Source organism: Eretmochelys imbricata, chromosome 1 (assembly GCF_965152235.1).
Source record: "Eretmochelys imbricata isolate rEreImb1 chromosome 1, rEreImb1.hap1, whole genome shotgun sequence".
In the NCBI taxonomy this organism is placed as follows: domain Eukaryota; kingdom Metazoa; phylum Chordata; order Testudines; family Cheloniidae; genus Eretmochelys; species Eretmochelys imbricata.
The window spans coordinates 144,366,993-144,392,449 of record NC_135572.1 but is presented as its reverse complement, the minus strand read 5'-3'; the positions used below and the strand labels follow the sequence as shown (position 1 = coordinate 144,392,449).

General features: G+C 40.8%; 1 protein-coding gene across 1 annotated transcript; it reads right to left on the bottom strand.

Moving 5' to 3' along the window:
* Positions 1-3,105: 3,105 nt before the first annotated feature.
* EIF2S3 (eukaryotic translation initiation factor 2 subunit gamma) lies at positions 3,106-22,853 on the bottom strand. The gene is made up of 12 exons (XM_077816912.1): positions 22,699-22,853; positions 19,380-19,443; positions 18,601-18,728; positions 18,359-18,480; positions 16,673-16,767; positions 14,757-14,915; positions 11,391-11,525; positions 9,762-9,856; positions 8,473-8,617; positions 7,782-7,951; positions 6,063-6,235; positions 3,106-3,519 (listed from the first exon to the last, which is right to left on the bottom strand). Exons 1-12 carry the CDS (start codon positions 22,765-22,767, stop codon positions 3,456-3,458), a joined length of 1,419 nt encoding a protein of 472 aa, XP_077673038.1. The 5' UTR covers positions 22,768-22,853; the 3' UTR covers positions 3,106-3,455.
* Positions 22,854-25,457: the final 2,604 nt, after the last annotated feature.

Here is a 25,457-nt window from a genome sequence, read left to right as displayed (position 1 = left end):
TTAGGTGAATTGAAAAATACTATTTATTTTTATTACAGTGCAAATACTTGTAATCAAAAATGTACAGTGAGCACTTTACACTTTGTATTGTTTTGTAATTGAAATCATATAATCTGAAAATGTAGAAAACATCCAAAAATATTTAAATAAATGGTATTCTATTATTGTTTAATTGTGTGATTAATCTGTTTAATCTTTTTAATTGCTTGACTGCCCTACTAGAGACCTTTAAAAATCTGGCCCAGAGTTCTTTCCAACTGTACAACAGAGCTGAATGTGTTCACAGCAATATGGTGGACTTACGCAGTGCTGGTGGCATATTCCACTTTTTGGTGTTTCTCTTCCCCATACTAACAACCAAGTTTCAGTATTTAGGGTTGCAGAAATAACTCGAGGGTGAAAAATGCTGTGTCAGTCACCGTTTCAGGCTGTTTCAAAGACTGTTACTGTTGTGTAGAACCACATGTTGGGCAAGAGTATGGAGAAGCAAGGAACATTTTACACTAATCTTGTGTTCATTTGATTCTCTCAAAATACAGTACAAAAATTAATAAATTTAGTTTTAACAACCAGTGAGGCAGAAGAATATTTTACAAAATTAGAAACAAAGTAAAAAATATTCTATTATGTGGGCCAAGGCTACAAGCATATATGTGGGAGACTAGGAAGAGAGCCCAAATTGCATCCTCACAGTCCAGTTTAACTAGAAAGACAATGTTTGAAAAAAGTAAATACAAAGGTATCAAAACCAAGAAAGCAAATAAAGCAGGACTGACTTGCCTAGCTAATACAGTAGATGCTGCCTCTTACAAGCAACATGTCCCCTGGGACCCCTTTCCCTACCATGAATTGTCCACTTGGTAACAGCAACATAGCCGCTGCATAGCAACATTTGTGCTGTTATGACATCACATCCAGGAGTGGAGACTGGGCGTCTGGGGGGGCATGTCAGGGCATTGCACCCCAAACTGCATCTTTTCACTCCCCAGCCGATCCAGGCCCTTCAGCACACCTCTACGGCACACAGCCCTGTCCACGTGCCCTGCCTGACAGAGCCTGAGTGGACAGCATGCGTAGGAGTGCATTTGTGAGCAGGGTATGGAAAAGAGATATTTTTGGGTGGGAGGGGGAAGCTGGGGTTGGGGGAGCAGCAGAGGTGCAGCTGGAAGGTTTGTTCCTCCCTTCCTCAGCATTTGGCTTGCAGCCAGGGGGAGGGGGGATTGCTATTTCGTAGTTGTATTGGCAACCCCCACCCCCACGCACTGAGCTGTGTCCTCCATCTCTGTTGCTAGCAGCAGGGTGAGGGTGTGCTGTTTTGCAGTGTGGGGGGGAGGCATCAGGAAACACACCCCCCCTTTCAGTCTCCACTCCAGAGTACTAACCTGTTCCCTTCTGCTCCCACTCCAGTCTCCGCTGTCTGTGCTAGGAGTCACCCCCCTCCATTGCAGATTTCACATGATGCCCTCCCCAGGCATCCATCTCTTCAAAGAATCATAGAATATCAGGGTAGGAAGGGACCTCAGGAGGTCATTTAGAACAACCCCTTGCTCAAAGCAGGACCAACCCGAACTAAATCATCTCTTACCAAGGTGGAGCATGAAACTGCCAGCTGGAGCATCCTCACCCTTTCCCCGGCAGCTGAGCTCACTCAGCTGTTTTGCCAACTGGGGGCTCCTCAGCTAAACCCAGAGCTTCCCTGACCCGTTCCCCCCAAACTTGGGGTTCCCCCACTTCACAACTCCTTCCCTCACAACATGGCTGCCCCACCCCTTCGAAAACACCCTTAACTCTTCATACACCTTCGGTTAGACGACACTCCCCATAACAGCAACAGTCACATAGGAGCAATATAGCAAAAGAGCACGGATATGTTGCTACTAACGAGCATTTACTGTATTATATAATACAAAATGTACCTCTAGTGTTATGCACTTTATCGCAAGTGAAATCAAAATGAAGAAAAGCAATATTACCTAAATGAATGAAGTGTCAGAAGAATTATTTGGTGTCTCAAAGGATCAGATTAACCAACTTTAAACTTAAATACACGTGTTTTCTCCTGAATTTGTCAAACTTCAAGTGGCTAATTGAGAAAGTGATTTTATACTTTGCATTCAACTGACATTTGCAAATGTCATCTGCACCAAGCTGGTATTTTTTAAACAAACGAACAAACATCCACTTCTACTAGCCTTCACAGACATTTCTAATAATTTCAGATCATATCAAATATTTACCCAATAGAACAGGCTAGTTTAATAGCTGAATAAATTACAACAGTGGTTTTCAACCTGTGGTCCACAGACCCCTCGGGGTCCACAGACTATGTCAAAGGGGTGACTATGAAAATAAAGTTTCAGACCCCAGAAAAGACATTCCTTTTTTCTGATCAATCAAAAGTATGTGAATACTTGCACCTACAGGTCAAAACCCAAAAGTGTCGTCATTACCTTAGAAGCCCAAAGTTTAGTGCCCTTTCTGACGCTGCGTCAAATGTCTTGCCGAGCATGTGCAACATTTATAGTTGAATTCTGCTCAGTCAGTTTTCAGTCTAAGACTTCTATGATAGGGATCCGCGGACCACAGGCTGAATTTCCAAAGAGGCCTGCACCTCCATTTGAAATTTTTTTAGAGGTCCGCATATGAAAAAACAGTTGAAAACCACTGAGTTAGGAGGTAAGTGCCTCCTGTAGAAGGATTTATCCATCTATATAGAACTTTATCATGTCAAACAGTAGCTGTTTTACATGGGTTGTCTGACCACTGGAAACATTTTGAAATAAGATTTAAAACAGTATTTCCACTTCCTAGGAGTTTCTTGTGTTTTCCCCTTTGTATGTTTCAATAGCAATTCCTCTTGAATTTGTGTCTTCCAGGACTAATAATGTTAGCAGCCTAATTGCAAAATATAAAAGTCACCATTCACAAAGCAAGAATTGGAAACATTAAGAAATATCTGCTGTAAAGAGCTCAGACTTAAAACTAGGTGCGGCGCAAAAACAGGGAATTGGTCTTCAAGGAGAGTTTATTTTCTTTTTAAATTCTTGTACTGCTTGAACAATCTTTGCAGCCTTTCACTACCAACGATAAGAATTAATGAAAAAATAAGAAGCAATATTTTATTTCAAAACATATTTTATGGTTTGTGTTTTACATTGGGGGTGACTTGAGTGATATTAAACAAATCTTCTCAAACACAAATTAACATAAATTAGATATGGCATGAAACACATACAATTAGTTTCTGCTAAAATGTGGATTATTAGATCCACCTCTATGACAATTTTTTACCCTTTCATTGGAGATACTGACTAGTATTTTAGTAAGAGGGTAAATTTCCAGTAAAATGTCTGGAGCAATGGGAGTTGTGTAACAAATTTCACTCCAAAAATGTACCCCCCAGCATATGGAAATAGGCATTCCATCTCTCAAAATGACACACTCGTTTTTACTTTTCAATCATCATCAACTGTTGGCTTGATTGTCACTCCTCTTCTTATTTGACCCCAGCCGATTAAACTGAAAAATGAAAAACAAGTTATTTGTAATTGTGTTTAGAAAATATTCAAAATGCAAATGGCAAAAGCTCTATATAAACCCTGTAGTCATGTTTGTATTAGGAGTACTCACACAGGTTTCAGAAGTTTCTGAACTCCCCCTTCCCTCCCCTGCACTGCAAAATCTTAAAGACGACTGGCTGCTGGAAGCATAGGAGAGGGGAGGATAATGGAGAGACCATAAGCAAACAGGACTTTTTCTTAAGCTATGGGACCATTTTTTAAAATGTGCTGTTAAACAGAAGCGCACACACAAAGGTTCTACTTGCCCATAATCGTCTAGTTAACTGCAAATGAAAATGTGTCGATAGCTTTATTGCTTTCCAACTTGCATAAAGCGTTACACTACTTTTAAAGGGAAATGAGAACACCTTGCAAAAAAAGGAATATAATAGTTCAATTTTTGAGGTCAACATTTCTCACTGAGGGTGTAACCTGAACACAAAGTTGACATAATTCTCAAAATTGTTTTTACCACTTGTACTGGGTAATAGAAAAAATCTTCCCTCTTAGTACTTCCCCTTACACACCCACTGCATTTTAAAAAATCCACTAATTCTTTCCACTAGCTCAAGATGCAGCTTCAGAGAAAGCTTTTAAAAAGACTGCAATATCACTTTTCCAGCCAAGAGACAGCACATATAATCGATGCAACTGCCTTTAAGACTCTCCCAACTCCTTGAAGGGAGCCATGGAAGAACCTGATGTTAGTCTTGAACTTGTCTGCCAAAACTCTGGGCTCTCACATCTTTTGGAACAATTCCCAGAAGAACAGTGTACATTGATAAAAATGGAATTGAAGTAATTAATCCATTATTTCAAGCCTTTCTAGGCTGGAGCCCACAGCTGTGGCAAAGCCACACTCAGGCCCTACATATCCCTGGTGTTGTTGCTGCATTTTGCCTATTTGTCCATTCTCCCAGTTTTAACCCCTGTGCCTCTTTCTCTATGTGATTTTACTTTCCACTATATCCCAACTGCCCCTCTCCTTGTTCTCTCATTCACTTCCCTAGAAAGTCTGAGGAAGGGAGTATAAGAGGCAGAGTTCTTTTCCCCTTCCTCTGTACCAGCTGTCCCCACTCTTTTCTTCCTAATTAGAACCTTCCCAATTTCTTTGTTCTTTACCCATCCCCTCTCTGTTTCTTTCCTTGCTTAGTTTTGTTTTTTCTCCTTTCCCTTCTACTACAGTATAGTTGGCAACATGTGAAAACTGTGCCACAAACCATTCTAATAAAAGTGCACCTGAGAGTGCTAGCCCCAACAACAAGAGAGATCTGTGAGCATTTTGGTGAAATACAGGTTTGTTTGAAAGGAGGGAAGAAAAAACAGAAAAAAATTGCACCAAAATACCTATAAAACCCAGCGGCTACCAAACCACAGATTTGACAAGTCATTGCTGGAAAATGTTGCTCATCTTCTATTCACATAGCTCCCCTTCAGCTTCCCCCATTTCTCTCTTGGTGCTCATTCCTTCCTTATCTGCTCAGAAAGTGTGTGCTCCTCTCCTCCCTACTTAGTAGCCACTCCAGTAATCCCCACTAGCTACCCCTCTACTGAAGGCATTTGGCTGCCAGCTCTGCCTGCTGCTGAGCTGACCTGCTGAGAGAGTTACAGAAACAGCTAGCAAGGTGTAACTGCCTGCCACAGTGATCCAGAAAACTGGCCGTGACTATTTCCCAGAACAGATGTTCAAAACCCAGTATGTCTCAGCCAGATCAGAACTACTGGGGAGTATGTTAACATACCTTTTTCTCCTTACCACAGTGCAAGGTCCACACAGGGGGTGTAGGGGACAAGATTGCTTAGTGTTTCTGTACTAGCTTTATTTTCAGAGAATATACATTCTAGGTGGGCAGTTGCTTGAAGAGAAGCGAAGCAAATAAGCTTAAAAAGGAGCCACCAGCCATACTGCTCCTCAACTTTAGGGATCCTGCTACAGGATGTTTTTGGGTGCCCCACCAGCCACATTATTCTTGTAATCTGTGTTGACTAAAAAAATTGACACCTCCAGTCTCACGGGAGCCAGAGAAAAAGGTCCTTGGAGATCAGTGTCCCTTTGTTCCCTTGTCCTCCCCACCACCCACACTTTGCAAAGCTGCACTGGCAGTCACATGTAGCTGGAACTGCTGAGCCCAGGCCGACAGGCTGAGAATTACTGCTTTAAGATAAACCCAGTCTTAAATGTATCCTTAATTTCTATTTGGTCTTTGTCATCACTGGGTTAAAGTTCCTGCTGTTAATATTACTGTGGTATGACTGTGTTATCAAGTCACAACTCATGGCATCAGAAGGTTTATTGTGCATTTATGTTAAGCAGCGCACAAAGTATTTAATTTTTCACTATTTCACTTAACATTTTTGAAAAAAGTGTCCCATAGAAATAGTGATTAGGTGCTTAGAGAATTTAGAGGAACAAAGGAATTCTACAGCAGAGGCAGATAGTACTGGTGTCAGCGCAACACAGTAGTATCAAGGGGTTATTTTGTCACTGTACTGCCAACTTACCGCCAGTGTTTCTCAACTCTTCGACTAAGGGCAATTTTTTCTCCTACTTCTGTGCACACAGGGTTAGTTAGCACTATCTTGCCCAAATCAGCCTTCACTGCGCTAACTCTTCCTCCAGTAGACAAGGATCCTATATTTACCATTAAAACTTCATTCTTGGATAGTTTTTGCACCTGAAAGAAGATATAAAGAATTCTGTAAGTTTTACTTTAAATATGCAAATAACTTATAAAGTTGATAGCATTTTGCAGCCAATAACTTAAATGAAGACCAAAAAAAAAAAGATTTTATATCTGACTGCTACAGCTAGGTTACCAAAGAAAAATACTAACAGAAAGGGAAGCAAGCACCAAATGTCTAGGACCATGCCACACACGAATATGATAAAACGATGTCCATTTTTAGACACATGATAAAGTGTTTCTCATTTTCATACTAACGTAAGAGAAATATAAAAAGGCTCAGCACAAATAATATTCCAGATTACTTGCCTCAGACTCATCTACAAAAATCAGTCTGCCTTTTTCTGGGAAATAATAATTGTTTTAAGGTTGTACAAACTATATAGAAAGCTAAAGTTTTTTACCCCATAATTGACATCAATACAAAACAGATCCTTGTGCCTCTTTCCTTTCACCAAATACAACCACCAAAATAACTGCTCAATCCAGAGTCAGTCACAAAGAGAAAATCCAAAATGACGGCAACACCTAATTTAACAATAAAATAAATCAGTGTGAAGCAGTTTTCATAGTTTAAAGGCCAGAAGGGATCATAATGATCAACTAGTTTGACTTCCTGCACAAAACAGACCATGGAACCTCATCCAGTAATTCCTGTATCAAGCCCACAACTTTTGAGCTATAGCAGGGGTTGCAATCTTTGGCACACAGCCCATCAGGGTAATCCACTGGCTGGCCACGAGACATTTTGTTTATGTTGACCATCCGCAGGCACGGCCCCCCGCAGCTCCCAGTGGCCGCAGTTCGCCGTTCCCGGCCAATGGGAGCAGCAGGAAGTGGCAGCCAGCACGTCCCAGCAGCCCACGCCGCTTCCCGCAGTTCCCATTGGCCGGGAACAATGAACTGCGGCCACAGGGAACTGCAGGGGGGCCGTGCCTGCGGACGGTCAACATAAACAAACTGTCTCGTGGCCCGCCAGTGGATTACCCTGATGGGCCGCTTGCCGAAGGCTGCCGACTCCTGAGCCATAGCATACCTTTTAGAAAGATATCTAGTCTAGGATTAGAGACTTCAAGTGATGGAGAATCCACCACATCCCTAGACTGGCAAAGTATTAGGATGTACGTGAAACTAGCAGGATCATGCATGACAAGTTTTGCAGCTGATGAATGGAGAAGAGAACAACAAGGGGAAGGAACAAGGATTACCAGCATCTTTGGAGGAAGGGCCAACTTTGAGAATCACAAGGCTTCAAATTTCTTTTGGTTACCAGTATATGAATTTCCTCCCCCTGTGAAAGGCATTCTTACAAAGTATTTAAGTGGACATGTACCATTGTTTTTCCCCTCTGAAATGCAGACATTATGTATGGAAACCAGGAAGAAAGGAAAGATGAAACCATGCATAAATATAAACACTTACATCTCAGTGGAATTAATTTCCAGGGGGTTAACAGAGTAAAAGCTTCAAAACAAAAAAAAGTCTGACAAGTACCATGACAATGTCCTTTTAACAGAACAGGTACAAATATACTAACCTTTGCAGCTTTCTTGTCTCCCTCAGTGCGCACACCTAGCAGACGCCTAAGCAGGAAATAGGAAATTTCCAGCTCTGTGAATATTTCAGGGAGTGCTCCAACTGCACCAAGAACCTGCCCCACCATTCGGTCAGCCCGACATAAAGTTGGGTCAATTTTAGTGCCAACACCTATTTCAGAACAAGACAACTTCTGAGGAATAATTGAAAAAGTAATCATATTTATACGCATCGAGTACATTTAAAGGAGACCTACAAATGAAATTAACCATTATTCTTAGTGACATACTAAACATCCCCACTACCCAGCTGGAGGTGGGCGTTCAGCACATTAAGAACTGAACTCACCTATTTACTCTTTTTTAGGATCTGTGAACTCTAACTAGCCGTGATACAATGCCCCAGGATTCATCATGCTGGTGGCAGCACAGATAATACAGAAGCCTGCTGGAGCTAACCAATGTAATTTAGATAAATAACTAAATTTTACACTATTTGGCACTGTTTTATAAAGCTTCATTACATATATATTAAAAGGTACACAACTGCTGTAGGAGTCACACATTAGAATTTCCTGTAAATTGCAATAAATTCCCCCCTCTTCCCAGGAAGTGTACTGTTATCTGAAACCATCTAAGTTTTCAAAAATAGGCATGAGGAGAAAAATCTCTTCATTAAAAAAACATTGTTACCAATTAGGCCTCCAGGAGCAGCATACTGTAGATCATTGTGTTCTGCAAAAAGTGATACAATTTTGGAAAAGATTGGCTTGCACATGAGTTTTCCTTCACTGTCCTTGGATACAATACCAGGTCTGACTTCAAGTTCCTGGCCTACCTAAGTACAGTGGAGAAAAAGTGGTTAGATGTTTCTTTTTCACCAGAGTAAAAAGCTAGCTGGTGGTGGGAGAGAAGAGTTATTTTTCCAACAGTTACATTAATATTAACAGCACTTGGCTGTTGCATCACAGAATTATAGTGGTACTACCTGGAAAATCAACAGAACTTTTAAAAACCTCTGTATTACACAGGTAATAAAAAGGTAGTTAACACTGCCTTCAAATGTATTTTAAAAAGTTGATTTATTAGATGATCACTCTTAGTTTTAGGCCCAACATTTAAATTCTAACTTATTTTAATTTAAACGTTTTCTAAAAGTACTGCAATCCCAAACACTATATTACTGAGTTAGTGTACGAAAAACTAGACAGTGCAACAATGTAGTTTCACTGTTCAAGCAAAAGAACATAGAAGATCAAATTGTATAAGTGGTGCATAAACTTGATTTTTTAACTTTCCAGTTTAATAATCAAGGATGTTATTTTTAATAGACAAAAAAGACTGGAAAACTTGTTGTTGATCGGACTCCGTACAAAAGCCGAGTATTCAGTCATATTCACTTTTAATGTGGTGACTGAGTGCATAGTTAGCACACACTCCTTAACTTTATTTAGATTTATCAGCACGGCTCAAACTCCACCTTTTTTAAATGATTTACTAAATAAATATGCACATGCAAGAAGGGGAAACTGCACCCTCATATTCATTGCAAGGAACAGAAAGGGACACCACCATCAACTTTGGAAAAAAATCACTTATGTCAATTAAAAATATATATATATTGTTACTAGTAAAAACCTAACTATAACCAATAAATGGTTTTGTTTTGTTTTTTGAGGGAGGGGCGGGGGGAGAGGATTGGGCATGGTCAGTTTCATTGTTTCCCATTTCTGTTTAACTTTCAAACAGCAACAAGGCAAAAGGAAAACATTTTAAAACAGGACTGTGAAACCATAACCAAAGACAGGGGAACTCAGGTGGAGGTAGTACCTGAAGCTAATTTTAATTAATTTTTTTAAAACTGACTATATACCTTTAAGTTGCTTTGTATTGACCACAAAGAAACACCTATTATGCGTCTACACATTATAATAACTAATGAGGTATTTGGAGGACAGGGGGGGCGGAAGAGTAGCTATTACCTTTAATACACCTTTTAGAATACTACCGCCAGCTACACCACCCTTAAGGTCATCTACTTCACATCCAGGCTTGTTGACATCAAAAGATCTAATTACTGAAAAGCACACAAATCCATTATTAAGATATATAGAAGCTTGACTAGTGACACTTATGTGATGTTTACAATTCTTGTCTTTTTTTTAAAAATCTACTCCAAACAATGAAAATAACTCCCTGTATTCACCATGCTATGCAGTCTGTTGCATGCAATTTTTTCATAAGTTTTTAAATACTACATGAACCATGGGTCAAATTAAGCTGGTTAAACCCAAAACATGTTAACGCATTCTGGCAAGGAATATCCACTGTACTTTAAAATACAATTGTAATTAATTTAGTTCTCAGTAAATACATTTATCACAAACTAAATAGTATTTAAAAATTATTCTCAAAGCCATGCAAACATTAGAGATATCAGTGCATAAAGGAGGAAGTAATGCTACATCCAACTTTCTTGGAAAACAAACTATTCGCCAAGTGGAAGAAGACTAAACCAGAGAAAGATGATTTACAAGCTTCTAAGAAAGTATTACGAACAAAATAAAGTAAAAAGTATTCTTTAGGCACTGTTCTACAATTTATAGTGTTCAGAAGTGAAAGTACAACATTTAACCTCCTGCATGCTTAAGATTTACGTAAAGGCAATGAAAGAAATGCGTGCTTTAAATTAAAAGACCTAATCACGGTCCCATTGGGAGTTTTGCCACTGTCTTCAATAGGAGAAGCTTTTTCTAAATTCTATTACAAGCTTCTCTGTTTAATTCAGAAACTGAATTATATATCAGCTCCTTTTTAAAAAGGCTGACCACCTATAGAATACTGGAGGAAATCCTAACACTTGTAAGAGAAAATGACCTTTGCTTTTAGCCGAATTTCTAACAGACCGACTTTGTTAAGTTCTATATACATACACACTCTAGATTTCAGTGTTTTATGTAAAATACATCTAGAGTGGATGAACTGAATAGGAAGATGTTTTAGAAATGAACAAAATCCAATGCTTTAACATTTATGCCCAAGTGACATAATATTGAAGTGTGCCACTTGGAAAACTGACTGGCGGGGGGGAAAGGGGGGTGCCAGCATATCCACCCCTTGTGTCTTCAAGCCATATCTATTTACTCCCAAGAGTTTTAACTGCAACAGAATGCAGCTTGATTTTCCAGACACCACAAAGTTGTCAGTGCTTAACAGAGTAATCTAATGTATAAAGAGCAAATCTGATTTAGAAATCACTCTGCTTCCTTCCGCAGGTCTGAAGAAGAGCACTGTGTTGCTCGAAAGCTTGTACCTTCCACGAACAGAAGTTGGTAAAATAAAAGTTTATCTTATCTACCTTGTTTCTAAGATACTCATTTTCACTGCCGTTTTCATATTATATCCACATTTAAAATGCCCAAATCAAAGCAGTTCATTTATATATAGTCATATTGTAGACAACACTCATATTTAAGATTTCAGGAAATAGAGAGGCTTGAAATTGCTAGCGTGCTAAATGCTCCTCCTACCCTCTTTAGAGCATGCCCCCAATATTAGCATTGTCTGAAAGGGTGGTTAAACATATAGGTAAGCTTTAAACATTTACATACCAATAAGTCTTGGTTCTGATGTGAAGTCTCGCAATGGGACTGGAATTTTCTTTACTATATACTCACAAACCACCTCAATGTTGTATTTCAGCTGTGCTGAGATTGGAATAATAGGAGCTCCTTCTGCAACTGTACCTACAACAAAAAAAATGGGAGTTGTTTTACATCAGACTTTATGTTGCGTATACCAAAGCGTATATGAGTATTCATGACGCACTAAAACCACAAATGAAATTTCAGGGACGATTTCTACATATTTCCCCAAACCAGAAGTCCATAAAAACAACATGACCAAAGTGTCAGGTCATATTTATTTTCATATTAAGCCACAACTACTTTTCAAGGTAGTACAATATGGCTTGTACATTGCCTACAGGGAGTTCTGTGAGTTTCTGTGTGGGAGGCCTATATAGTTTGCTCTCCAAGTGGGCTCTTGAGGCAGTGTTTTACTCTAGGAACAATCTGCTTCATGCTTGATGATCAGGAGTGGCATGACATGAGTTTCAGACTCTTAACTGGAGATAAGCAGCGTACCTACTGGACAGGAGGAATACAATTGTGCATGTAGGCACTGAAGGGGCAGAGTTACCACAGAGGTAAAAAACAGATTCTTCATGAAAACCGATTTGGACTTAGATCCCTTAGCCCAGAGGTGGGCAACCTACAGCCCGCGGGCCACATCCAGCCTGCGGGATCCTCCTGCTTGGCCCCTGAGGCTAGCCCCCAGCCCCTCCCCCGCCCTTCGCCCACTCCCAAATCCTCAGCTCACTGCGCTGCCGACACAATGCTCTGGGCAGCCGGGCAGCGCAGTTGCAGAGCCATGGCCTGACCCAGTGCTCTGGGTGGTGCATCTGTAGCGCTGCCAGCCATCGGTGCTCCAGGCAGCGTGGTAAGGGAGCAAGGGGGCATGGAGGGGTGTTGTACAGGTAGCAGGGGAGTTCGAGGTGGTGGTCATAGGGTGGAGGTGTGGATAGGGGTTGGGGCGGTCAGAGGGTGGGGAACAGCGGGGTTGGATGGGGCAGGGGTCCCTGGGGGGCAGTCAGGAATGAGAGAGGGGGTTGGTCAGGGGACAGGGAGTGGTGGATGGGGCAGGAGTCCCGGGGGAGCCATCAGGGGGCGAGAAGCAGCGGGGGTTGGATAGGAGGCGAGTGCCGGACCATGCCTGGTTGTTTGGGGAGACACAGCCTCCCCTAACTGGCCCTCCATACAATTTTGGAAACCCGATGTGGCCCTCAGGTCAAAAAGTTTGCCTGCCCCTGCCATAGCCCCTTGCCCACTAGATTTTAAGGGCTAGTTTACACTAGAATTGCTACAGCGGCGCAGCTAGTGCAGATGCTCTATGAAGATGGGAGAGAGCTCTCCTGTTAGCATAATTATCTTACCTCCCCAAGTGGCGGTAGCTATGTCAGCAGGAGAGCTTCCCCTGCCGACATAGTACATCCACACTAGAGCTTAGGTCAGTGTAACTGACGTCACTGAGGGAGGTGGCTTTTCCATGCCCCTGAGCAACTAAAGTTATACTGAGGTAAGCCCTACATTTTACAACCTGGCCAGACTGCATTCTAACACACACAGCAACTTATGGGGACTGTAAACAGACCACAGCTGGGAAACCTCTCTCTGGATGTGGGTTGTGAAAAATGAGAGGAAACAGAACCAGCAGTTAGGGCCAAGATGCAGTGAAAGAACAAAGTTGAGATATCCTATAGAGGATGAGAGATCTAAAATATTTGATGCATCAGTAGCAATTCCATAATTAAGATTGCAATGAGTTTTGCGCATAAAGCAAGACTAAAATCCTTGATTCATACTTTACTGATTTAATTTAGCTTTCAAATTTGGTACAATAATTCTTCGGACAACTATGTTCTACAGTTTTTTTTTAGTGAAATATTATTAGATTTGAAAAAAAGAGACATTTTAAAATTGCTCTCTCTTTGAACTTTCTCCCTGGCTTAGTCAAATTTGCTTGACTTTCTCTAGCGAAATAACCTCCATCTCCACAAACTTCAAAATTCACACACAAAAGTACCTTGCATTTAGGCCACTTATGAGATTTTAAACACATGAGAAGTTGTGTCCCTGACACAAGCCAACAATTTTGAACTACACAAAGGTTATATAACAGGACTGATCAGACCTGTCAACCACATCCATCTTCTGATACTGCTAACCTGCCTCCATAGCTGGGTTTTGCAAATACCCCCATTGAGCCAAGGAGCAAGGCTAAGTGGCAGAGGTTCTGGAGAGATGGGAAATAAAAATCAGAAGGGCGCTGGGGAACCAGAGGGATGGGATGGTTTGCAGGGGTGTGTGGAGTTTGGGTACAAAGCTCATGGGGTAAAAGCCCAAGATTTCTGAGCCAAGGTTTCTACACCTGAAAAGCTCCCCTAGAGCTGCTGCCTTGGCTCCCAGTGCACCACAGCATGGTAGGAAGCTCATGGCATGGAGAGGAAGCATGAGAATAAGGAGAGGTTTACAAGACAGAAGAGGAGCCAGAGCCTCTCTGAAATCCACTAGAGACTTAGTGACTGCTACTGGCTCTATGTGGAAGATGCTCAGATACTACAGCGATGGGTAGCAGTATAAAACCCCAAGATACATAGTTTAGCTCAGTGGGCCTGCAGCAAGGGAGTAGCTCAACTCAAGTAGACATTTGGCAGTGAATGGACTGTGCGTAAAGGGATACCCAAGGAAATGTGTGAGAAAGAATGGGGGGAGGGGGATGCGAGAAGGGAGGACTGGCTAGAATTCAAGGTGCCCAATGGTTGAGATAAGGAGAGTAGAGATAGGCAGGCTATCAACAGTGGAATAGAAGTAGTTGAGAGGGGGAACTGATTAACAGAGTTCATTGGGAATTTTTCAACAAAACTGTTGGTTAGAGCACTTACCTGGGACGTGGAAGACCCAGATTCAAGTCCCTGCTCTGCCTGATCCCATTAGAGCAGTTTCATTTGTATAACTAAATATGTATTGAGAAAGACAGACTGACTCTCCAGCCCCGTAGTTAGGACACTCATCTGGGATGTGGGAGACTCAGGTTCAAGTCAAGTCATTTTACACCCAGTTTGTGTGTTTAGGAACAACCCTTAAAATCCATTAATTGTAGCAGCGTGGAAGCAGAATATAATGCTACTAAATTCATATTTGAAAGAAAAATCTTATTGAAATATCTAGAAAACAAAACATTACACAACCTTTTTTTTTTTTTTTAAAGCTACAAAAGCCTGACTCATCTGCTAATTTTTTGAGCTGGACATCAGGTTGTCCTGACCAGATAATGCTTTTCATGTCAGCCTAACTCCCAGCATTGAAGAATTACACAGAACTTCCAGCAATACTGCATTTCTGCTTCTGGAAACTTACCTTGTACAAATGCAAGAATCTGTTCATACTGTTCTTTAGCCTGGCTCTCCTTTACCAAGTCAATCTTATTCTGTAGAATTAGAATGTGTTTCAATTTCATGATTTCTATAGCAGCTAGATGTTCAGAGGTCTGGGGCTGAGGGCATGACTCATTACCAGCTGGAAGGGAAGGGGAAAAAGTGATTATGTACAGTCATCTATAATAAGGATACACAAAACTGTGTGAACATCTACCACCTCATTGTGTGCTCGAAAAAATATTGCTTGCTTAAAAGTCATCAAGTCGCTAATTTTTTTAATTGCTTATGGGTTTAGTGCATTCTCTTCATCTCAGACACAAAAATGCCAAGAGCCCTAAACTTTAATGACAAACCAAAAATTCAGAAAGCACATGGCTATTAAGGTTATCAATATTGTTTGGGTTCTACTTCCCAGAAAGTCACCTTTCCCCTAATGTGCTGTTACAATATTTGAGCTCACTGGGGGTTTGATCTATTATATGGGGACTGAGGGGAAGGAGGCATTAGTGGAGGACTCTGATAACTAGAAATTACTTCTCCTATCCCTTTTGTTCTGAAAATAGAGTTCATTGGATTTCCAGGGTATATAGATATCCATCCACTCATGTCTTTGTCAGAAAAGGTGCCTGGGAACTATGTTTAAATATATATCTCAACTTTACATTTGAGTTGTATGTAGTTTGACACTGTGCCGTTTTATTTGGCAGATTGTGCGTACACACACAGAGACAAATGGTGAGTGTGTTCTACTAAAACATATACAGTAGAGGCCTGTTTATCCAACCCCTCATTATCTGGCTCTCCGTATTAACCCAGCAACCAGTACACACAGATCAAGAAGTGGGCAATCTTTCGTGTGGCTGCTAGATGGCACTGCAACCTCGCACTCTCCCATTCTCTGGATTATCTGAATTTTTGATTATTGATCTGACCCCAGTCCCAATTAGATCGGATAAACTGGGTTCTGCTGTATCTACTTCTGCCACTGACTTGTTGTATGGCTATGGGAAAGTAATTTAACCTCTCTGTGCCTCAGTTACCCCCGTTTAAAGAAAGACAGTGGTCACCACCTTTTGTAAAGTGCCTTGGTGAGCTATAGATCAAAAAGACTAATTACTACTTATTATTAAATATTTCATGGCTATTCAGACACTTAAAACAATGCTAACTTGAGTATATTATTGTTTCGTTTCCCAAATAATATGTCGTCTGACCAGACGTAACATAATTCATAGCTGAATTTATTTTGGCGTTGCATTATTATACTATTCTGAACATTTATAAAAATGAAGTTTAATTTATTTCACACACTTTACACACCTGCTCAAGTCAGATTAGTGAAAGTTCTTCCTAAATCAGTCTATCAACAGAAAGAATGGCCCAAATGGGGTCCTTTGATTCTGTCCACATCACAATGAATTTACCGTTGCTTCCCACCTCACCCCACTCTCTTTCGAGCATCAGTACTACATATTTAAATTAATAGAAAGGGCAGATAAAACAACTGAGAGAAAAGCAAGCCTGCTCAAATAGGCCTAAGCATCTCCAACATGAAAATCTAATTTTATTGTACAAGTAAAAACAGTCCCAAAATTTCATCTCAACCCACCACTCCTCTGCCATCATCCAAACAGTCAAATATCACTTCAGCTATTGGACGAGTCAAAGTGCTCAAATTCTGTTCCACAATTTCAGACGTATCTATTTAGAGGGCACGATATTCTCTTTCTACAATCGTAGTTTTAAAATCTTATCTCTTTACACAAGACTCAATAACATTCACAATTTTTGTAATAGCTGGTCGCCCATTACCCTTTGTATTATTTTAATGTCAATATTAAGTTGTTGTATTGTTATGTTACAAAAGAGGCTCAATTTCCCCACCCCAAATATTACCTATCAAAAGCAGTGCTGCATCCATAACTGCCGCACCGTTCAGCATAGTAGCCATCAAGATATCGTGGCCCGGACAATCGACAAAAGAGACATGCCTGTTGCATATGGAGGGTAAACACAAAACAACAAAAGCCAGTTATCGCCAATTAAACTGACTGGTTTGCATGAAGTGACCAGTAGGCACACAGTTAAGGTATGTACAAAAACTGCATATTATTTCAAGACAAACATGGAAAGTTGACATTTTGGAACTATGTTCATATGAACATAACTAAATGAAGTAACTACTTGTTGAAATTTTAAGTTTCAGAAAAATGGTGATAGTACTACATGTCTTTTATGGGATATAATTTCTGTCTTTCAGAAACTTACAAACCAACCATGTATAGTTTAAATGTGTCAGACCATGAAGATCCATGCCGGACTAGCACATTCCCCTTTTTTACTTCTTATCTCTTCTAAAAGCTCTCTCCCCATTTCCCTCCTTGCAAGGTTATGCATGTTCATTCTGAACCTAGCCAGAACTGCACCGTATCTCTAAGACTGACCTGTAACTGTCCAGACTCAATCTTTGAGTTTACATTGTGTAGGCTACAATAATGGGGGCATTTCAAGTTCTTGTCTGTATTTAAAGGGGGAATCTTTATTATTTGACAACATGCCACAGAAAAAGAATTGTCTGCCACTTCAGCGATAATATTTTAAAAAATTACAGTAGGTAAAATAAGCAGTATGTCAAAGAAACCAGTGTTTAATGATTTGTTTAGTGCTAGCTTTCTAACTGTCACAACCCACCAAAATACTCTATTAGAACAAGTATTCAGGTTGAAGGGTATGTGAAAAAGCAAGGAAATTCAGTTATGAGGAACTGTCCCCTACACTTAAGTACGGATTAAGGTCTGATTTGATAACCACCCTTGTGATTATTTTCATCTGAATAATCCCAATGAAGCATCACAAATAACTCCTGAAACTTTTAAACTTGCATTCTGACCATGTTACACTTTATCAGGAATTGTATAAACAAGTCTCTCTCCCATCGTTCTCCTAACACAAAGATGATCTCAAGTTAAGGCTCAAGTTTTCATAGCTCCAGTTTAAAAACCCTTATTTTTCTATCTCTGGGGGGAAAATGACAAAGATATACAATTTACATTAGGTTACAGTCTAAAAATAAACTTTAAATTTGTTCACACCTCTGACTTAAATTAAATTCAGGTTACAAGCCAAAGGATGCCTTTTTTATTCAAACAGCCCTGTAAGCAATATAGTATTGGAAAATTAGACTTATTTTCTGTTGTGTCTCACCACCAGTAAAAGATTCTGCAGGTCAAATTATGCCTTCAGTCACATCTGTGCAACCTCATACTCTTCAGATCTCTAGATACTACAGTGACGGGTATATTAGAAATGCCAACATAGAAGTTGGGCTCAGCAAACTGCAACTTTGTAAATGATGAGCAAGCCCAAATAAAATATGGCACCTTCTCTCAACTGTACTGGCTCCTCAGAGGTAATAGAAGTAAAAACTATTTATCACTTGAGTAAACAGAGGACTGAATATACAGACTTATGGAGAAACAAGGTACCATTTTTAAACAATCACGTGAAGTGTACTTCAACTATATTGAGGGAACTATGGACAAAGCAAGAGCAACTGAAAATCACCGAATTCAGATCAGTCACCTGATTAGTTTAAAATTCCCTTTGGTCCCAGGAATATCTGTAGGGAACTCATCTGGTGTACTACTTCCACAGGACCGGTAACACTCTGGTCGGGAGCAACTGGGGTCATCAAGTTTGTAAATCTGGAAGTATAAAAAAAAAGGTGAAAAACAGGTTTAACCTAGCAGTGGTCATTTAAGTACTTTCACACAGTTAATAAAAGAGTCAAAATAGGTACATTTAGATTCATAGTAATGACTAACCTTAGCATTGGCATAACCCAGCTTGATAGTGATATTTCTTTCCAGTTCATTTTTGAATCTAACAGTGTGAACTCCAGAAATAGCTTTTACTACTGTTGACTTTCCATGGGCCACATGACCAATTGTGCCTACATTTTAAAAGCAAACATTAATCACACACAATTAGAGAGACTTGTCAAACTTTCAATATCAAGGATCCAGTTTGCACAGGACACCTGTAAGTCCTTGAAGCTTGTGGATCCAGAGCTTCCATTGTAAGCATGTACAGATTTCTTAACTAGCTTTTTACAGCAACTTGCTACAGTAACTGATTGATCTTTAAATGAGCTCTCTGTGGACAGACCCTTGCATCCACATGGAGCTCATTACAAGATCTGGTCTTTACTCAGGCAAAGCACCTTTTGCTCGAGAGCACTCCTATCAACACCAACATACGCTTCCCCTTTAACTAAAAACATTTCATTCCCAAGATCTTATATTACAGTAGTCATCTTGTACTGTAGGGGCCATCTTTCAATGTAATAAGGATTTGACATGTCTCCTTTTGTGATTGTTAACACTACTATTTAAAAGAACACTGCCTGTTAGTTTAGGCAGTTTGCTTGCTAAAAGTTTGCTTAAAACTTTCAATACAATTGTTTATTAATTTTCTCTGTTTCATTAGAACAGTTTTTGGTTTGGATTTTCCCTGCAGAATTTTTTACTAAGACTTTTCAGCACTATGCATGACAACAAGAATGTGTTACAAAAGCATTTGTGATTAACTTTGTTTTTCTTACCTATATTAATCGTAGCTTGACGGCTGATGACTTCTGGCGAGAGAGGCGTCAGCTTGGTAACATTCTATATGGAACAGATTTCAAGCAAACTTTTAGGCTACAAGATAAGTTTTCTCCAAGCTGCATGGCTCCGCAGCAGGTGAAGAAAGGCGCTCTCCCCTGGCTGCTGCAGCAAGAGAGGGCTGGGGGGAGTGGGAAGTCCTCTCTCCCCGCCACAGCCCCAAGGCAGCCTACACCCCAAGCCCCTCATTCCCAGCCCCACCCCAGAGCCCTCACTCCCCCACACCCCAACCCTCTGCCCAGCCATGAGCCCCCTCACGTACCCCAAACCCCTCATCCCCAGTCCCACCCCACCAGCCAGAGCACCCACCCTCCTCCTTCCCCAGCCCTGAGCCCCCTCCCACATACCGAACCCCTTGGCCCCACCCCCGCCACACATCACCTCCATATTTGTGCACGTAAAATTAATTCCGCACATGGATGTAAAAAATTAGAGGAAATATTGGCAACAAGTAAAACAAATGTAAATTTAGACTGATTTTAAAAAGCTGTTTTTCTCCCAATCTGTTTATTCCCAACTGGTGTAGCATGGAAAAATTCTGTCATCCAAAATCTCCTGTCTCTATAACAAAGCCTTTTATCCTATAAATGCTGTTCTTACACAGTCCAAAAAGAATATTTAAACTATAAAATACCTATGAATTATATTAGGCAAGTGATGACATCCATGTGAGTGTCCTCTTATTTTACTTTTGAAACTGTTTATAATGATGTGGTCCTGACCAAATACTGAGTTCCATGTGGATGATCCATGAAAGCTTATGCCCAAATAAATCTGTTAGTCTTTAAGGTGCCACCGGACTCCTCGTTTTTGTGGATACAGACTAACACGGCTACTTCTCTAATATTTGGCCCTCCAAGTGCACTGTTGCACACATGCAGAGCTCCACTGAAGTCAACAGAGCTCTGTATGAGCAAATCTCAGTGCAGGATTGAGGCCTCTGTTCGTATGTTAGTGCAATGAAATATATGCATCAATATATATACACATATGAGAATGCTGACGTGGATTGTACATTGTGGGCACTGATGCTGTTTATATAGGGAGGTCTGGTTAGCTCTGTGTACAGCATGGAAATAAATTTACACTTAGCATTAATTGCGCAAGAGCTTGAACTTACTCATAACATTTTAAAGGAAGTAACCCATTTAGTAAGTTTTCTTCTTCACCGTAAAACAGATTTTGTCCATTTAATGAGACTGTTCAAAGAAACACTCACATGCTTACTTAAAAAGAACAGGAGTACTTGTGGCACCTTAGAGACTAACAAATTCATTTGACAGGTTTCAGAGTAGCAGTCGTGTTAGTCTGTATCCATAAAAAGAAAAGGAGTACTTGTGGCACCTTAGAGACTAACAAATTTATTAGAGCATAAGCTTTCGTGAGCTACAGGTCACTTCATCGGATGCATACAGTGGAAAATATAGTGGGGAGATTTTATATATACAGAGAAGATGAAACAATGGGTGTTCCATACAGACCGCAACAAGAGTGATTAGCAAAGGTGAGCTATTACCAGCAGGAGAGCGTGGGGTGAGGGAATGACCTTTTGTAGTGATAATCAAGGTGGGCCATTTCCAGCACTTTACAAGAACAGTAGGAGAGGAAATAAACAAGGGGAAATAGTTTTACTTTGTGTAATGACACATCCACTCCCAGTCTTTATTCAAGCCTAAGTTAATTGTATCCAGTTTGCAAATTAATTCCAATTCAGACTCATTGGAGTCTGTTTTTGAAGTTTTTTTGTTGTTGCTTTATGCTCAAATAAATTTGTTAGTCTCTAAAGGTGCCACAAGTACTCCTGCTCTTTTTGCGGATACACACTAACATGGCTGCTATGCAAAAATCTGTCATTATGCTTACTTAAGATGCCATGACTAGACCCATTTAAGTCAGTAAGTATAGGAAGTGCCCTGCAGATGGCACTGTGTAGGAAGATGACAAGTTGAAGGGAGGTAAATTTTGTAGTCACTAAGACTGCTCACAGTGCATAAAGTTAAGCGTGCGTGTAAATTTTGTCAACACTGGAGCCTAGAACTGGATTTAAACTAGCCCTTTACAAATCTGAGTACAAATATGAAACCAAAATTTAGGAAAGGACTTGAAATTTCAAGACCCTTTCCAATCCGATCTCCCAGCAACATAGATCATCCATCTTTTCAGTTCACAATGTCATTATCAGTGAGGACTGGGGAAAATATAGGACCCTCATAAAGGGATCATCACTACACTAGCATTTATTATTTGTTGAGCACCAGCATGCTCAGGGCTGCATATAACATAAAAGAAAGAATCCTTGCCCCAAAGAGCTTATGAATATGTACTTATGAACTGTTGAAGACTATTATATAATAAGGGAGACTAGCCCAAGGTGTAAACAGGGAGGCCACCAGCTAAATTAAAGCCCAGGTAGGTAGCAACTGAAAGATCTTCTGATGTACCTACTGTAACCTATATGAAATAAGTGGGATAATCTTGGTTAATCAACTAATAGACAGATAGCCAAAGTGAAAGGAGACTATAACTGGTCATTTCGGTAGTCTCAACAGAGTGTCAAAGGACTGGTCTAAACTGGGCGCACAGAAACAATTCCCGCCGAACTTTTAACATCACTAAGTACTGTATTTTCTCGGGGTAGAGGACTTCCATTTTCATTACTGTCTAGTCAGCACCCTATCCAAGAGCACCGTACTCACTCACACACACAGGTTGGAAGATAAAGGTACTGGCACTGACGATGCTTACACAAGACAAAAAACAAGCTCAGCAACACGTCGCTTTCCTCGTTATCTACGGTCTCCATCACGCCTACCTAAACACCTACATTAGGCCTAACATCGGGCATCAAGCCTCAGAAACAACAAAAGCTGCAGATTTCTCCCGGGGAGCCGGGGGGCGGGGTGGATTAAACTCTGGTCTCCGACGTTTTTACAACCCACCCCCCGCTCGGCCAAGATTCATCACCAGCAGGATCCACACTCCCCGCCCCCCGCCACAGGGCGGCCCCCTCCGCCGCCGCAGCAGCAGCAGCGCCCACCGGGCGCGTCCCCACTCCCCACAGGACGGGGCAGACGGTGGCATAAATCCCCCCCACCCCGGCGTTGCCCGACCCCGGGTCCCCTCCCCGCAGCCCGGCGGCTCGCTAAGGGGGCGGCTCCCGGCGCATCCCCAGCCAGGCCGCGCGGGCGCGCTGGACTCCCCCGACCCGCTCCTGCCGCCGGGCGAACAGGGCCCCGCAGCCTCGGGCTCGGGTCTCACCAGGGTGGCCAGGTCCTGCCGGGAGAGGTGCGGCTGCCCCAGAGTCACTCCCGCCTCGTCCCCCGCCATCTTGCCTAAGAGGAAGTGAGGAGCCCTACGCGGCCGCCTGAGCCCGGCGCTACATGGGCTGGAGGGCGCCGCCCGCTCCGAGTCCGGCGCCGCGGGCTATGCGGGAAGCACCCGGCCCAGTCTCGTCCCGCTCTGGTCTTCGCTGCTCTGGTGGGGGCACCAGGGGAGCGCGGCAGTGGCGCAGGCGAGCGACGGGGCAGCCTCAGGAAGGACCCGGAAGCCGGGTGATGCAACCGGCATCGAGAGAGAGAGGCGCCCCACGTGCGCGTGTCGCAAGAGAGCGAGCGGTAGACCGACTGCGCATGCGCGGCACGCTGGCTGAGTGGGGTTGCGTAGTTGCAGCACCCAGGGAGTTCAGTCAGAGCAGGCCCACGTATTGTGCTAGGTGCTGTACAAAACACATAACAAAGAGTCCGTGTCCAAAGAGTTTACCATCTAAGTAGGTGATGTTGCTCTTTTTAAAATAGGAATTGCAGTGAAATGTGTCAAATTTGTGTTAAAAATCACATATTGGGACAGAATATCTAAATGCAGTAAAGGGACAGCATTTGACAGGAAATAAGCTAATTTTCTTATACAGTAAGTAAAAGTGTATGGTTTTAGTTTGGTTATATGTACAGGTCTACATTACATTACGTAAATGATGTTTATTAAATGAGCATTGTTAAACATTCCAGTTAAAAGACTATTATTTCAAAGGTGATTATCTTTTGTATTTAATTCCTTACTGATTGGGCACTTTATTATTTATTTATCTTACTTTAGCATCTAGAGGATAGAAGACCCATTTTGCTGTGTGCTGCACACAAATAAGCTCCTGTTCTTCAATTAGACCAATGCAGGTGTTAAAGTCTGTCAGTGGAAATGTGACTGTGGCAAGCCTAGGAACTAGTTTAAGTCAAGACTCAATAGATGGGTGTAACAAACAATAGGATGAACTGTTGGAGGGATCATGAAGATAAAAATGATAGCAACAAGTAGTTACACACATTATAGCTATGTGCACATCTAGACTGTATCAGGACATTTTATTTTTTGTAATTATACAATTAAACAAATATATACTAGTAATTTCTACCGGCCATCTATTGATATCACTTTTAAATTTCAACTTTTTTCTTTTACTATTTTGTTTATTACTTGTATGTGGTTGGTAATGCATAGAACATAAGAGAAGACATCCCTGCCCCAGGAATAAACAGTTTACATCCTAACAGTATCTTTCATATGGAATATTTAAAAAACAATCTCAAAAAGCCCAAAACCTTTTCAGAATTGGGCACAGCAACTCAGATGCTGAAAAATAAAAACAAACTAAGGCCTTGATCTTGCAATAGGATCTGTCATATAAACACAAGGGTCTGCCTAAACAGATCTGATTGCAAGATTGAAGCCAAAACTGGCAACCCTTACACTTTGCCTTTCTCTTGTGAAATAATGGATTTCTCTTTTCCCCTTCAAGCCCCATTTTGTTAATCCACCACAGTAAGAAGTACAGAATGGAAAATTAAAACCTTATGCACTGCCTTGAAATTATTGCTGTGTACACACGTGTCATCTTGTGTATTATTTATGTATACTGTTAATTTAATCTAGATCCTAATCCTTTATTCTTTATTAAGCAAAAACTAGGTTTCCTATGGGAGGCCCTAGAGATTTGAATTCCAGGTGGACATTTGTTTACATTACATGACTACCATATAATTTAGCTATACTGGCAGTCTGAAAAATTTGATTCTGCATGTGCTCCTATCTCCAATTTTGCATACACACATTTATAACTTGAAGTCAGTGGGACTACTCACATACATAAGATTGGGGCCCACGTGTGTAATTAACTGAAGTAAATGGAGACAATATGGATATTTGAGAATACACAGGCAGGCTCTAAAATTGAGATGTGATGGGGGAAGCTACCACAAACTGGTGGTGTACATTACCTGGCTTTAGCCAAGTTTTAATCTCCCCCTTTAACACTCTCCTTTCCCAAAATAATTGTGGGAAATTAATTCTTTTATACATAGAAGAGGAAGTGTATTGTTGATAGTCTTTCTTTAAAGAAAACAAATGAAAATGTAGTAACGATCATTATAACAAGTTATAAGTGAAGATCTTGCTACTGAAAATAAAATGTATATTACCCTGCAATACATTTGGATAATTTTGTACATAAAATGGAAAATATTATTGTTTCATATCTAATATTTCAAAAATCTATGTGGTGCAAATATAACTTTCTTTAAATGATCTCACTGCTGGGAAAACCACAGTTGAAACATGTAACCCTGGATGCATAAAACGTTGGGGGAATATGATGCAACACTTGATTGTAGTTGCCTTACCAATGTGTATTTCTGTGCAGGTGTAATCACTGTTTTGCAATATTACAGATGGTGTGGAATTCCATTCTAAATGGATAAAGTTGCCTCTTAAATCATTTAACTGTATAGTTTATACAACGATGCAAATAGAGTATGAAAATTCCAGAAACAAACACATGCTGCATTTTTGGTTGACTAAAGAAGATGTTATAAATAATTTAATCCCTGTCAATGTATCTATCAAATTTTGGAATGGAAATACATAATAATTATCATATATTAAGGATGAATATATTGTAAATGTCATAATAACAATAAAACTATTAAATATTCTTGCTTTGTTATTGTTGATTCATTGTATTGTGGGAG